Raw genomic sequence first — 17,087 nt, 5'->3', positions numbered from 1 at the left:
ATAGTTGTTTATTGTATATTATTTATGAGATATCAGATTGCTTAGATTGTTTAATTAGTTTTTTTATAATACCATGTGGCGGGACGAACAAGTGGTAAGCGACATGCCTAACCAAAGCAGTGGCAGTGCCACTCAGAGCTTTAAATCGCAACGATCTCAAAGGCACTGCCATTGCGCCCGTCACCCTATAATTTCACCAGCACCCTTACCCTTCCAAACCGGAACGCAGTAATACTCGCATTACTCCTTAGTGGCAGAAACGGGTAAGGTAGCAGTACTTCCCTGAATGAACTCTTCCACAAGGAGTATAAGCACGTAAACAAATCCAAGACGATTGCAGATCTGCATTTGATATCTGTGAACGCCATGGCAGTAGAATCTCCGTTTCATATCTTTACTGCTATGGCCAACTCGCCTGCCAAGTCGGGGATGACTACGACACAAATGGGCGTAACGAAACAATACAATACAAAACAACATTGCACACAAGAGCATAATACCGTACCTTTGGTTTTGAAAAATACACATGAAAGTCGTAATAATGAATATAACTCTTAGACATTGACTTACAATTATATGGACGTCAGGTCCGCGCTAAAAAGTGTCCGAACTTATAGGGCGTTAAAATCGTATACAGAGCGTCATTCACGCTTTAGTCTTCGTTTGTTCGACTGACAGCGAAGCAAGCAAAATTAGACAGTACTGCGATGACATTACAATTTAAATTCAACGTTTTAGCTTTTTCATATTCCTTTACATATCACGACGTTTAAATAGGTTGACTTGGGACATTTTTTTCGTGGTTTTTGTATTAGACCCGTCGTCCATTTATTTGTAAGTCAATGTGTAAGCACCAAAAAATAATTGTTTCAAAAGAAAGTTTTGCTGATCGAGAGAGAGAATCGGTTACAAAATTCAGTTTTATATATTAAAATTCTATGTAATATCACATTTATATGTAGAATTATTTAAAAAAAACCTGTAAACATTGGTTTCGTCACTTACACTAAATCAGCGGTAATGGCTGGATACATGTTGGATATTATTCGAATTGTTCGTAGAACAGTGGCTTAACTCCAATGATCTTCTATGTCGTCATTGTTTTAGAATAAATAAACTGGTAACTTGTTTTCAAAGATCTTGATTCATTGGACGTAATAGACGAGCAAACTGCCAGAAACAATAAAGCCAGCGAACGAGGTGAAAACTGTCTAGTTTTGGCAACATTCGTCAAGACGACAACAGGGCAACCTACCTTGTTCCGTAACAACAAATGTTGTCAGAAAACAAACCCTATTCCCACGCCTTAGAGTGCACGAATACCGAAAATTGCATTCTAGTAGATACTTGTTGAAATTCCTATTTCGTCGCCTCTACCGCATTTCGCCAAATCGTACAGCGTTCGTAATGAGAACGTAATAAGTACCATTTTAGTACAGCGTATTTCTAAATTACGTGTAAATTTTAAATTGTAGGTAGTGAATTTTTGCTAGGAAAGCCTTCTGCTTGGGGAGACACTAATTTTGCCCAATCGTGGTTAGGACAACGTGTGGTTGAACATTTTTAGGTTTAAGTCCAAAGAATTTTATGTTTTAAGTTTTTGCTCGTGAATTTACTGCTCTTTCGGTGGCCGCAACTTTTTAAAGGCTTGAAGAAAAATCTGCAACAAAATGTTTTAGTGCAAATTGTGTAAATTTCTCAAACTGCTGTAGTTTGTTGTTTTTAAGAATGTTAACGGCTTTACCTATGGGATAGGTATACCCAAAGGACTTTTAACGAGATACGAAATTTATTGTCGCTGAAAATGTATATCACTGAAAAAAACTGACTCTTATCAATTGTCTTCTATTGTCTTTCCGAATGATATTAATTGAACAAATTAAATCTTAATTATATTCACGTTTTGAGCCTACCAATCACAACGCTCAAACCATGTGAGTATATCAAGCGCGCCAAGCAGTGATATCAGCATTACTGCGTTCCGGTCTCGAAGGGTAAAGGTGCTGGTGAAATCACAGGCACGCGAGTCTTGTCAACTTATGTCTCAGCGCCCCCGCTAATGTTTGCAATCAAAGCTCGGAGTAGCACTATTCTGTGCAAAAGTCCGCTTGAATATATTCCCGTACCCTGTGTTAATGACGCAATCATCTCCTTCCTAGTTCTTTAGTATATCTTTAGGGTTGTAATTAGCAGTGGCAAAGATGAATATTAGAAGTAGGTGCATAGCAAATGAAGCACCATCTATGTATGCCTGTGTTTATATAAAACAAAATCCAGGCAACTTTAATCTAGTGAAAACCAGACATCCCAGGAAAACAAGGAACAAAATAGAAATACGGCCAAAACAACGCCCCACCTTGGAATTTTACAATAGAACGATGTTTATATTGGCACCTAAATTATTTAATAAAATACCAGATGCAGTTAAAGAACTAAATTGTAGGCAATTTAAAATAAAATTACATCATTTGTTAGTTACACAATGCTACTACAATATAAATTATTTTTTAATAGATAACATAAAATGTAAAATTTAACCACTGTGCGTGATTGGAATAAGAATTGTGTAAAATATTCGCATGCCAAGTTTTGGTGAAATGTACGATCTAATAATAATATACTATAACACCATTGTAAACTACATTTTTCAGCGAATAAATATCTTGTATTCTTGTAAAGCAAAACTTTTCCGTTCAAAACCTTTGCTATCTATATTTTTTTAGAATTAAGCATTACATTGTTGCGCTAATTAACTACACACCCAGTAAGTCAAAATAGAATAAAAGGTAAGTGAGTCTCATTTGAGAGTGTTTATTTCTTTTTAAGATAAGATAAAAGGGATTAAAAAACCAAATCTATCTATCGCTAGCAATGTCTAGTCTAGACGGATCAAATGTCGATCTCAAAAAAGTCACAAACGGAATAGTTGTCCTAAAGATTTATCTTCGTGTTTATTTAGTTTTCTCAGTTACAGTTAACTCTCACAAGGAGCTCAACAAAAAACTTTCAACTAATTACAACCGTGACGTCCACGGCCATCTATTACATTGTCTGTTTAAAGGTAAACTCACATAAGTGACATTTTAAACAAGAAGTCTTTAATTTGTATAGCTGTGGTAAGAAAATCACTATCTTTCTGCACGTAAAACTCAATAACAAAATAGCTGTAAACTTAATAAGAGTTTTATCTGCAGAAAGATCGACTCGTCCGAAGAACAGAGTCCGATGTGATTATATAGCGAAAAGATAATAAGTACGTTACGAGAATAATTTCCTTATTCAAACTAAGGCCTACGTTAAGGTGTTTGAGAATTTATGAACCTTATTTCATTTCGGAAATATAAAATCGAACAACGGTCGATCTGTCATCCATAGCGAAAAAGAACGAACGAAATGAGAGAACAAGTAGTGTTGCACTTAGATCTTTGTTCTACGGATGATCGAGATGGTGATTTTTTTTGTTTAATTTTTTTAGTCAAAAATGGAAGAGCCAGAACTATACATTATCATAAATAGATCTTGTATGTTGTCAAATAATTATTATGGTAATTGCACTATGAAACAAATTATCAAAAAGTTCCGTTTCTGGGGGTCTACTCTCGATCTCCCTCCGACATCCGTCCGAAACAATTACTGCCAAATAAGCAATACTTGACCAAATGAAAAGACGCGTGTTGCGAATGAAGCTTCTTACTTGATACTTGTCTTTTAATTTTGTCGAATATTACTTATTTGACAGTAATTGTTTCGGACGGGGATCGAGAGTAGACCCCCTGATTTGACAGTATTGATTTCTACATAATTGAGTAGCCAGTATATAGAAAAGAGTAGCTATACTCCTGACTACTATACCTTTGTCGCTAACCCGGAGGTATTTACATAGCTGTCTATTTACATTGCATTTTTTTATAAAACCAAATGACGGGACGAACAAGTCATGCGCCTGATGGTAAGCAATACGCCCATGATACGCCTAATCACAGCAATTGCAATGCCACTCAGAGCTTTAAATCACAAAGGTCTGAGGGGCACTGCCTCTGCGCCCGTCACCCTGAGACACAAGTTGACAAGTCCCATGTGTCTGTACTTTCACCAGCACCCCTTAAACCCTTAACCCTTTAAAACCGTGACGCAGTAATGCTCACATTACCGCTTGGCGGCAGAAATAGTAAAATGGCAGAACCTCTTTAGATGAACTCTTTCACAAGAAGCTCTACTGCTTCTAAGCTTCACAGAGGTATTTGCATAATCTCGCTAATCTACATATTTCCAGATTCTTTGTCATTAATTTGTTGAAATATACTATTGATTTGAAATATAACTTTCACTTTTTGTCTGTAAATAAAGAGAAATCCGAAAATTTGTATATTTCCTTATAGGTGCCAGGTAGGGTCGGAACACCATGCATTTTTCTTCCACTTTCACCTATCAGCCGTCATTTCCGTACTCACACCTTTCTTATCCATGTCATCTTTCACACAATCCATCCATCTTTTCTTTGGCCTTCCTTTCCCCTTATATCTCTCCACATTCATACCTAGCACTCTTCTCATCACGTGACATTCTTCCCTCCGCATGACATGTCCATACCACGCTAGCCTATTACTCGTCATCTTTTCGGTCACTGGTGCCACATTCATACTTCCCCTGATGCACTCATTCCTTATCTTATCCTTTCTCGTCACTCCATACATCCATGTCACCAATCACGTTTCCGCTACATGCACAGTTCGTTCATCCTCCCTTTTCGTCGCCCAACATTCTGATCCATGCAGTACGACAGGTCTAATCACGGTCTTGTTTATTTTCCCCTTTAGGTTAAGGGGCATTCGCCGATCGCAAATAGTGCCTGTGGCGTGTCGCAATGTCATCCATCCTGCACTTATTCTTTTCTTAACGTCCCGGTCTATCTCGCCGTCGTTCCGTATTAACGAACCGAGTACCGAAAATCAGAGCAGACTGGTAGAGATACACTATCTAAGGCAATATTGGTAAAACCGGAGGCAGCGCTGAACTCGAGGAAATGCTGTTCGGTTTTCGACCGTATATTTTGACTCATCCGTAGAACACAATCCTATGTGCAGGACTGCTTATTCTCAGGACACTACATTTTGTTCGTTGTTCTTCACTTTTTTTTATAATAATAATAACGCACACACTCAACATAGCCCCGCACTAGGGAAACCCTGTGTCGCGGGTGCCATGGACACACACATAGACAACCACAAATTACACCCAAACTCACGAGAGAAATAAATGTAGGTCTTACAAATATTTCTCCCGGCCCGGGAATCGAACCTGGGACCTCTGCGTGGCAGTCCGGCATGGTAACCGTTCGGCCACTGAGGCAGTTAAGTACTTTGGATATGAGATCGATCGGTGTTCGGCTTTAAATTTCCAAAACGAAATAAGATATAAAAATTCTAATAAACACCTATAGTTAGGCCTTGGTTTGATTAATGATGCTATGTATTTATCCTCTTTTGGCTGTATAATCACGTAGGACTCTGTTCTTCGGATGAGTCGATTTGTATATTTTCTTAATGTTAGGCAAATTTCAACTTTACGTTGTCCTGACGGCCAAAGCTAAGTTTCGCATGTTAGAACCAATTAGAAAATGAAATTGACAACCCAGAAACAAATCGTGTTACATTGTGTTATCAAAGGAAATAAATATATTGATAATATCAAAACCAAATAAAATTAAATGTCCTATATCATCGAACTATATAGATTGTGTTCCGCAATGGACATAAGCTAAAACGGTGTCTATAATCAGGGAATCAAATTTCCTTCTTAGAAAACCTACTAAACGGAGGACGTTATTATGCACTTATGATGTCATTAAAGACCTTTTTAATACTAATAATAATATCGCACACACTCTTGCCCCGCCCTACCACTCCCACTTCTACCCTTACAATAAAGTATAATTTCTTTAGTACTCTGAACTTAATGATGGCAGAGCTCTACTACAATAAGGAGTTTAACTCAGGTAGTTTGAGTTAAACCTTAAATCAAATATGCCTATCCCTCGGACAACATGCTTCGCATAATTGTGATAGTACTTCACTTCAGGTAGGCACATGAGACTTGTCAACTTATGTCTCAGGGTGACGAGCGCAGTGGCTATCTAACATCTCTGCGATTTAAAGCTCTGAGTGGCACTGCAACTGTTATGGATAGACGTGTCATTTGCCACCAGGTGCACGACTTGTTCGTCCCGTCACTTGGTAGTATAAAAAAAAGAAAACAGCCGGTTTCGCCTTTACTATAGGTTGATTTGATTGAAAAAAGAAATATACCTACTCATTGACTTACAATTATATGGACGTCGGGTCCGCGCTAAAAAGTGTCCGAACTTATAGGGCGTTAAAATCGTATACAGAACGTCATTCACGCTTTAGTCTTCGTTTGTTTCTTCTGACAACGACGCAAGCAAAATTAGACAGTCCTGCGATGACATTACAATTTAAATTCAACGTTTTAGCTTTTTCATATTCCTTTACATGTCACTACGTTTAAATAGGTTGACTTGGGACATATTTTTCGTGGTTTTTGTATTAGACCCGTCGTCCATTTATTTGTAAGTCAATGTACATACACGATTTATTATATTTATGTATTTTTTATATTAAAAATCCGAAAGAAATTATATATAAAAATTATTTCATCACACGTTCACTTAATGACGTTATTGAGATCGATTTGTACTGTAGTTTTCATAGTGTCTGCATAACCACGTCTAATATTGTTTTTATTCACGGTCAAGATTACAAGTCTTCTAAAAATATAATACATGATATAATTGTGTTATTCTAACGATAAAGATGACTAGGCAATATTTTATCTCGATGAGTAGGTAAGTGTATAATCTTTATGGACATATGGCCTTGGAACACGTAAAGTTATTTCGTAGTGCCGAATATTCATTAAAATGGGTTATTTTGCGTTATTATTTCGGTACCTCCAGTAACACTACGCCAATTTAATGTTTTAGTCATTTTCTGTTTTTTTTTTTGTAATATTCATTTCCTAATACTAAGCTCCCCGAATATTGTGAAATAAAACAAAAACTAAATTGGAAAAAAACAAAAAACTAATTTTGTGAAAACAAAAGACATAAAAACAAAATATAAACAGAACAGGTCCAAATTTCATTGGAGGCATGGATTTATTCTACCTACACCAAGTTGTTTTTTTATGATATCAAGCGACGCGACGGGACGGACGAGTCGCGCGTCTGGTGATAAGCGACACGCCAGTCCATAGCAGTTGCAGTGCCACTAAGGCTTTAAATTTCAAAGATCTGGCACTGCCACTGCGCCCGTCGCCCTACACCTAAGCTGAGAAGTCCATCATCATCAAGCAGCCTCTACTCCATCCGTCTTCGGATATAAGTCCCCGACTTTAGTTATCCGTCGAATACGCTCATTCGGTATCCGAACAAGTAAATAACATTGCTCTTTCCATCGCTCTCACGTGCGATTCGTAAGTTCTCTGCGGACTTCTTCGTCAGAGTCGTTGTTTCCATGCCATAGGTGAACATCGGCAGGACACACTGGTTGAAGACCTTAAGTCTTTAGCCTCTGCGGTATGCGTTTGCATCGCAATATTTGCTGGCCCCAATAGCTGACCAAGCTTGTGCTATGCGCCTAGCGAGCTCCGCCGTTTGGTTTAGTAGGCCCAAAGTAATTTTGTTTCTTAATAAATCTTAAGTTCAAATACAATAGGACGATAGAACTTAGTGTCTTTTACCATCGTGTGATTTTTAGCATATTAAAAACATTTATATTCCAAAATAATATTATGAACTTAAGGTCCCTTACCTGTCACCTATAGATATATGAAAAAGGTAGATAGATATACGATAATTGGAGAATATTAGGTTTTAAAATTGAGTAAGATGTCAAAAAGTAGTTAAAGGACGATTTAGTGTGCAATAATTTGAGCTGCATTAGGATAGCATCACTACTATAGGTGCAATTCAGATGCAGTTAGTGCAACTGCACACCAGCGATTAAATTGACGTGCTGTCGTGGCAACAGCATCCAAACTGATTTTCGATTCGAACAGCTATTTTGAATTTGCAAAGCAACCGGATGCACGTCGAATCATAATGCTAATAAAAAATTATGTGACAAAAAAACAATGTTTGAATGTCTAACTAGTTTATTTTGGTCAATAACAAATTGTACTTAGTAATAAATAAAAATGTAATATTAATTAACATAAAACCGTCGCAAATAATTGTTCTATTATTCAAAACAAAGTCAACAATTCCACAAATGCATTATAATATGAAAGCTGATGGGCTTTTAAACCCCGAAATGGCGGTAAATTCTTGAATTTTCTGTAACATGGCGGCGGATCATATATAAATTGTTAACCTTAAATTACGATATTTTAATATTATGACAACACTATTTTATCCATATGCAAATTCTACATAACACGAAAAACAGCACGTCAAATGTACCTACCTAACTTTAAAAGTGAATTTGATCTTTATTTATCACAATTTCTATTGTACATTTCGTATAACAATAACCTAAACGCAGTTGTAATATAAAGAAAACAAACTTATATCACACCATTTATAATTTCAAATCAAGTTACTTGAACGAGTCCAGTGTCAACGTGAACTGGTCGTTCCCTTGAGGTGCTGATATAACCAGACTAACGTCAGACGCAGTCAGAGGTGCATTAGATATGCTGCATTCATTGCTTTTGATAAATTGTTATTCATACTTATAATATAGTTGTTAATTTACTAAGACACCCTTATTCTCTAACATTGCATTGTTCGACGAATAGCGTATGTAATACTATTTTCAAAATTACAGCTTCAATTTACTATTAAAGAAATCTTTTATCTAGTAAATCGTTATTTCAAATATTAATCTTATATCTCAAATCATAAGGTTTACTATTTATTGCCGAGCCATTATAATGGGTGAAAAATTTAATTATAAATAAATAATACGCTAAACAATTATTTATTTGATACTAGTCATTTAATTCATTTTTTTCACCCGTCAGTATGCTTCAGAAATTAAGAGTCTATACCTCAAATGCCTTTGGCTTGATTCCGCGTCAGTGAGTGATGAATCAATCACTTTTGAAAAAATATACAGTAAAACTGAGGAAATACACGGTGTAAAAATACAATTCCTAAAAATTTTCACTATAGAAAAAAACACAAACTTACCTCGAAATTTTACAAGAAAACCGCTGTATTCAATAGGTACTTCAACTTTCAACTTAACTAAATATACTATACGATATACATTTTTCAAATAGCTTTATTTTCGTTTGTAAGAAAATAAATTCTGAAATAAAGCCAGTGTCCCCAAGCAAAATGAACAAAAATTTGATTTCGAAATGTGGAAGTATAGACTCTTAATAATATTGATAAATTTAGGTCACAAATAAGAACAAGTTATCTTATCATTTCGATAAATATCATTGCTTTAAAATAATTTTTATCTTATTCGATATATAATAATAAAATGATAATTTAAACATTAAACAAGCATTATTCAACAATAGTGATTTTAAAATAGTTTTTATTATATTACAGGTGCTAAAATGACTTCTAATAATTGTAGTTGAAAATCCACAGCCCTACGTTAAAAATTATTTAAATATAATAACTAACTTTCACTTTGACGACCTCGGTGGCCTTGTCGCGCTATATGAGGAGATTGGTTTTTAAATTGGTTCTGGTTTTTCTAGGTAGAACCCGGGTATTCATATCATTGCTCTGGTAGGTATTTTATAGTACAGAGAATTTCTTCCTCGGAGACCAGGTGTTTTTTTAATACGTTATTATTATTATTATATAAACCATACAATTTCATTAAATTAACTTCAAGACGTTCAGTATTTAAGTTAATTATTATCAAATAACAATTTATAAATCGTTCAGTTTTTTTTAACAAAATTTTTTACTAATTATGTACTTAGAATCATGTCAATGTCATAATTTGTTTTACTACGGTCATTGTAAAATTTATATTCTTGACACGAAATTTAAACTGCATTCTGCCTGCGTTAGTCGAAACGGCGCATGTCACATTTAAAAAAATCTTCTTTTAAATGTTATGGCCCCATCGAAATAATCGATCATTTTGCCAATGTCAAGTAAAAATTACCATGTACGGTAGTTTTGTACAAATAATATAAAAATCATGGCAGACGATGCCACTAGCAAGGCAAAAATATTACAGCCGTGATCAGTAAAAAAAATGCCTGTCTGTCAAATATATTTCTTTCTCGGTGGATAAGATTTAAGTTACCGCAGGACAAAATAATGTATTTTTTTAATTTCATTTCTTTAGACATTATTTTTAACTAACGCCTTCAGATTTATTGTGCTCTGACATACTGGGTTTTTAATAATTATACTATGATAAAAAATGACAAGTTTATACTGAATCCTGGAACGCTGATACTAATTAAGTTCCGACTTCAATGTTCGTGTTGTATAAAAAGGAATTTGGAATGTAACACGATGAAGCTACGTGACATCTTAAGTAGACTTGCGTATTAAAGGGAATGTAAAGTAGGCATAACATTCTTTATAATGTAACTGAATTACTAATTCCTTTGTTGTACCTATAGAGAAAAAAGATAGTTTTCAAAACTAACCCTGTTTCACTATCTTTCTAAAACCCAGAAAACTACAATGGGAAAAGTGCTAAACGCCTAATGTACATTAAAAGGTAGTACTAAATATACATATAATTACATGCTTCAGGCCCTCAGTTACCCTATGGACACATAGAGGATCAAGCGTTAAATTTGAATGCATTATTTTCATTGTACATTGGGTTTTAACGTGATCATACAAATAATATTATTAACTAGATCTGGATCATTTCACAAAGTATATTTTAAAGTACACGAGGCCTTAGCAAGCTATATGCTGTTAAGTAGATATTCCAAATGCCTTACTACACAACAAAATAATATGAGAAAAAAAAAGAAGCAAGCAAAAAGTTAAAAGAATCAAGGGCTCAGTTTGAACTTGTCAAATATAAATAAATCTTTTTCACTACAAATAATATATAATCACTGCACCTTCTTTTTAACCTCTTTCGTAGGCAAGAACAGTGCAATAGTTTTCTGCAATAACTCTGTAAATATGAGTGTACCAATAAACACTAACAGAGTACCTATCCAATGCCCTAACTTGAATGGATTCCTAAAGTAAATAATAGAGAATAACAGCGACACGAACTTCCTTAAAGTAACTGTTAATGTAACAGTCAGTGACGCACATTCAGTGGTCAAAACGTACACTGCACTAATACATAGGCCTTGTGTTAATATGTATAATGTAAGCCATAACACCTGTCTAGGCCAGATGATACCCAAGAACTCTATATCAGGGGTCTTGGTAGCTAATTCTATGTGATGATATATGTTGGGCGCTGTTGGTAACCAGAAAACAAGAGGTAGCAAATGCGTATAGTACAACGCTTCCCATGGATGTTTCCCGTACACTGAGTATAAGGATTCTTGGAATATACCCATTCTCGCTGATACGAACAAGGCGAAAGTTAGAATGGCTATTCCCAAACACCACCAAAGCCAATCTATGAACTTTAGACGCGCTTCCTCCACTTCGTCGTCGCTTGTCTCCCTAGGCGCCTTGACTTCGCCACTAGATTGTATTGTGCATATTGCTATTCCCGCAGATATCATAAACACAGCCAGGTATTTCAAAGGGGGATACTGCTTCTTTAATATCCATACCCCCATAGCCATGTTCGCCATTAAAGAGCCGGCTCGAAAGATCATGTGTAAAGGCATTGATATATTGAAGTCAAACGCATAGTTGTTAGCTACGCTGCTTGACCAAAAGAATCCAACTAAAAGCAAATACTGTTTGAAAGGTATGTTACGCTTTGCAGTACCGAACTTTCCAACAGTGCAGAAACCAATAGTTGCTATAAATACGAATTGTAGGAATGTTGCTAGGTTTCCAGCGCCGGGATCTTCTTTAACCACTAGTTCGAGGAACACTACGTTGGAACAACAACCCACAAAGACCATTCCAATGGCCAATGCTGCCATTAAATTCATTTTGAATCTGAAAAAGAAAAAAAATGTTAAAAAACACACAACAATGTGCTTTTGGATTCCGATACCGGGAATCGAACCCGAGCCTCCTGGGTGAGAGCCAGGTATCCTAGCCACTAGACCATATCGGATCACAGCATACCGATTGAAAATAAGAGTGATACTTCAAGTACTAAACAGTAATGTAATTTCATGTATTGGCAGTGAGAAATCTAATTAATATACATCTACTATGTTGTTTCATTTAAATAAAATCAACACGGAAATATTAGAACATGTTACGATAACGCAACACATGCGCACTGCGGTCGGCTAACGTTCGTAAACTTTTTAGGTTAATCTTCAATACAATAAAAATAACAAAGTACAGCTTAAACATACACAATATAATAAGTATTAAATAAATACTTACGTTTTTATGTAAATCTGCGTACACAAATTTAATAAAACTCCAAAAATCACAGAAACACCATTATTGACATCCACACGTTTGACAAGCGCGAAGACCGCCGCTTGTGTGTGTAAATGAATGAACTTATCAAAATCATTTGTTTGTAGTGGTAACCGTACGTCCTCGCGCATGTGTAGACTTCTCTGTCGGTAAAACAGTCGTCACTAGGTGGTTACTTTAATAGGCGACAGGTGGCGCTTATTATAAAAGTTAAAGTATAGAACCTACGTAAATGTTTGATATTTATTTTTGTAGATATTACTAATATGTGAGTTTGATAACTATAATTAATAACTCAGCAAGTCACTAACTACTCCCAGTTATCTGATAACCTGTATTCAAACTTCATGCTTATCGTCGGCATGTTCTATCGTAATTTAAAATTGTTTTAGTTATATACTTTAGAGTGTACGCTCCATCGTCGACCTCATCGTCACTTTCCATCAGATGAGATAGAGGTCAAATCCGCACTTATAATTTATTTAAAAAAAAATAGATCACGGTAAATAGAAAGGTGAGTAAGTATATGTATTTTAAGAGCCCTTTAAGTGTTTGTCTAAATGCCGAACAACCATATCTGCTGGCACATCCCCTGCACCGAATGACGTAAGTAGGGTAAGGAAAAGGTAATTTATCATCCATAATTCGTATCCGATAGTACCGCAAGCGATAAAGGCAGATTTATCGCGGTTTTTATCGTTACTATAACTTTGGACTGAGAGGCGCAGAATTCCTTCTGATGTTGGTAGTGTTAGTTGTCTGCTTGTATTTGTTCGTTTTATTGAGGCATTTGTTACAATATTGTACGAATTTAATCTTCCTAAAAAAGTTAATTTATTACTTTAACAAGGGCATCATTTCGTTTCGGAGGCCAAAACATATTTTTGGACGCTGAGTCAGCGGAGTAAACTAAGTAATATTATATGTATGTAAGTAATTACTTCAACAAAAAGTATTTTTTTGTCTGTAAAATTTGCGTTCCCAGTAAGAGGTCGATTCTTCGTGCCCCGGTATGTAATATGACTTTCATTTTTAAGTTGCGGACATTTTTAATGTTTAAAAATAATAATAATTCATTTCTGAAAGCACAGGTTATATATAAGCTGACATTACATAATTGTAACGTTTCTTAAAAAAATTCAACCTCAAAAGTTCGCTGTATTACATCTACTTGCGAAGTGTTATTGAAATCGGTTACCGGAAAGTGTGCAAAACCGGAGTCATCCCCTAGTTTACCACTCTTAGAGGTGGATGTTTTCTTTAAATTTAAGTGGAGCCAGATGCCTTCTTTTCAACAAAAAAAGAATCATCAAAATCGGTTATTTTTCTATTCATATCGCATGCGCAGTGGCAGTGCCCCTCAGATCTTTGTGTTTTAAAGCTCTGAGTGGCATGCAACTGTTATGGACAGGCGTGTCACTTACTATCAGGCGCACGATTTGTTCGTCCCGTCACTAGGTATCTTTAAAAAACAGTTTTTCCCGTTTCTCCTCCAGTGACTCGCATAAACTTCAATTCAGCAAACTCGCACGTAAAAAAAATATGTTTCATTTAGACAATACATTTGTCACCGTTTCTTATCTTTTTCCTATATTTACGAGTAAGTTAACCTTATTTAGTTACAGCTGCAGTCTAAACTGATTATTTCTTCTCCGTAGTGGCTGTGCATAATAACCGTCTACCCAATTTCCTTTATGATTTTCCCAGTAAATAGGGAACGGTATTAGCGTCTGCTCCACTTGCATAATAGTCACTTCTAGGGTTCACTTTAAAAGTGTTTGTAATAGGGTAACATTTGTATTCGTTACTAATTTTAGTAACGGCTATTTAGTACTTCTACCATGATAATGTGAATTGATGACTTTGTTAAAGCATTCTGAATCCTTTCGTACTGTTGGTTCCACTCTTGGTTCCACTAGCGGATCCAGAAGAATTTTCAATAGTTTCCAGTTTAAAAAAAATAATTGTAAGATTTGACTTTACGTTAACATACTTTATTCTTTGACAAAGGCAATCTTTTTTTTCCATTTATAATATCAAGTGACGCAAAGATCTGAGGGTACTGCCACAGCGCCCGCCAGCACCCTTACGCTTTCAAACCAGAACGCTCAAACAAGAGTACTACTGCTACTGAAAGTGCTTGTGAAGTGATTTTGAGTAGTAAATAATAATGATTGAATAATATTTATTTACTTAACATATGGTTTGGTAAAATATGTAGTATGTAGTAGTAGTATGTAATAGTGGTAGTGCCCCACTACCACTGTGCGTTACCCTGAGACTTAGGTTGATAAGTCTCATGTGTAACTACGGTACTGTAACCTAGCGATGCGCGAGTCGAGTTATTGAACTCGATTAACTCGAGTTAGTCCCACAACGAGTCATCTCGAACTACTTTTTGTGCACTCGAGCTAGGTCGGTGCGGTTCCCGCCGAGTCGAATACCTCATTCATACAGCGCGTCGGCTATTCGTTCTCACTTGGTCGGCTCGCGACTCTTACGGCCGCTTTCTATATTTGATCCTGAATCTAAGATTTTTTGCTGTCCAGATTTTATTCGATCCATCGATCGCTCCCTGATCTGTATTTCAATATGTCTATCTCATCTCTAGCGCCCTTGAAAAGAAAGGATCGGTCGTAAATTTACGCCCTCTCTGACGTTTAGTTCCACGCAATCGGAGTAAAAGTTCATTACATAAGTTAGTAAGTAAAATGGTGGTTATGTTTCTAAGATTAATTTATTTATACGTGTGATTTTGGCAAAAATATAAATTAATTGCAAACGTCTATTGTCCAGAACGGAACGTCTATTGTCAAACGCGCGTGACGGGCTCATATATGCTTTTACCGACCGCTGTCGCTGAGCGCGTTTCCCCGCGCCCCGCCCCTCGATTGTCCGCTCCGGCGGAGACGTCACGCGTAAACACGTTGACCCCTCCACGTGATTACGCCGCTGTCGCAGCTGTTAAGCGACCCGTTGCTCCACAACCACAAGCCAGGCAGCTATCAACGAAGGGGATGAAAAAACCTCGTGTACCTGTCTCTGAAGTTGCAAAACCACAGAGGCAGACGGACCGGTGCGACGATGACGGCTTCACAAAGGTGGAGAAGAAGAAGAGGAAGCCCACCAGCCGTAACCTGTGCGGCACTGCACCGACAGGGTCCAACTTTTTGCTGCGTCCGGCAATCCCGACAACGCTGCTGTACCTGTCACGCCTGCATTACTCCACGAAGTCTGAGGAGATAGTGGAGTACATCAGGTTAAAATCCAAATACACCCTGAGGGTCGAGCGGTTGTAGTCCCGCCACTACGTGAACTTTAATTCGTTTGTGGTGAGAGTGCCGACCGAACATCTGTCGACCTTCATGAAGGAGGAGTTCTGGCCGAAGGGTGTCCTATACCGGCGATTCCGTGGCCGGTTGCCTGACACCAGATGGCGCCACACGTCGCCGACAACCTAAATACGTGTTAAATTAGTAATTAGTGTTATTTTATATTGTTATGTATGTTAGTCTGTAAGGTATGTATCTATGGGTCTCAGTAACCTGAATATAAATAAATAAATAAAATAAATAAATAAATAAAAAAAAAAAAAATAAAATAAAATATAGGTGAAAAAAAAATAAAGGGACAGCGCGGCGGCAGCGAAATGTTAGTGTCATTCACAGACCGCATAAATACTGTGTCAATTTATGTTTTGTTGATGTTTGTTCGTATTTGTGACGTGATAAATAATCTAAATTATTGAAATACCGTTTTGATTTGACTTTGATAAGTAGCAGTATTTCATTTAAAACAAATTCAACTGATGTTTTGTTCAGCCTAAATCGGAATGTAAATCCAGGGTCAGTTAAACTTACCATGAAGTTTATACGCCTAAACATTCTTGAGGACACAAGTTGCTCTTGGCACTATCAACAACTGAGCAAATTGTTCAAGATCACAGTCGCTATCACTTAAAAATAACTTCCATTTTCACACGATTACACAGTACAATCGGTCAAAATTGGAGGATCGCTATAGATCGAACACGTTCAAAATCCGATTTGTCAAACCTATGGACCGGATATTGAAAGCGCACAACTGTAACTGTCATACAAATGTCAATCTAAAAATGCCATACGCCTTCCCACAGATGGATTGAAACAAAAGATAAGAATAACGATCCATCGATCGGTTATTGAAATAGTAAAAATAGGATTTGGATTGATTATTCAAGCTCAGATTGCAAATTATGGATTGAGATTAAAATATAGAAAGCGGCCGTTAGTTGCTCTGTCAGTCACCGAGTCAAGTTAACTCGAGTTAGCAGTCACGTCAACTCGAGTTGAAAAAAATATAAACTCGTCCCAGCGCTACTGTAACCTCGACTGCATGAGGTTGTTAACAAACATCTAGTCAATCTGTTAGCAGCCTAAGTTCAAACGTTCACAAAGTTATTACCGTTTATTGCGATCTTTTTATATGTATTTATTTTTGTATGAAAGTAAAATCAGATGACTTATTATAAGTCATGAAACAAAAATTTTTGTTTATGATGTTAGTG

General features: G+C 36.4%; 2 protein-coding genes and 1 non-coding gene across 3 annotated transcripts in view; all 3 read right to left on the bottom strand.

Annotated features, from left to right (window-relative positions):
* Positions 1–17,087, bottom strand: part of LOC113235870 (calmodulin-binding transcription activator 2) — a 354,352-nt gene that overhangs the window by 312,073 nt on the left and 25,192 nt on the right. The gene's annotated exons all lie outside the window — the stretch shown is intronic.
* LOC113235714 (UDP-xylose and UDP-N-acetylglucosamine transporter) lies at positions 9,355–12,597 on the bottom strand. Its single transcript, XM_026471579.1, has 2 exons — positions 12,503–12,597; positions 9,355–12,100 (listed from the first exon to the last, which is right to left on the bottom strand). Exon 2 carries the CDS (start codon positions 12,091–12,093, stop codon positions 11,077–11,079), a length of 1,017 nt encoding a protein of 338 aa, XP_026327364.1. The 5' UTR covers positions 12,094–12,100; positions 12,503–12,597; the 3' UTR covers positions 9,355–11,076.
* On the bottom strand, positions 12,150–12,221 carry Trnae-cuc. The gene has a single exon. It is a non-coding gene; the product is annotated as a tRNA-Glu (tRNA).

This window comes from Hyposmocoma kahamanoa, unplaced genomic scaffold (assembly GCF_003589595.1).
Source record: "Hyposmocoma kahamanoa isolate Upper Pololo Valley unplaced genomic scaffold, ASM358959v1 88, whole genome shotgun sequence".
In the NCBI taxonomy this organism is placed as follows: Eukaryota; Metazoa; Arthropoda; class Insecta; order Lepidoptera; family Cosmopterigidae; genus Hyposmocoma; species Hyposmocoma kahamanoa.
Note: the sequence above shows the minus strand (reverse complement) of the source record. Positions and strands in the feature narration are given on the sequence as shown.

What these genes read in the sequence shown, in the direction of transcription:
- LOC113235714 (XM_026471579.1), bottom strand. Translation starts at nt 12,093, where the DNA reads ATGAATTTAATGGCAGCATTGGCCATTGGAATGGTCTTTGTGGGTTGT.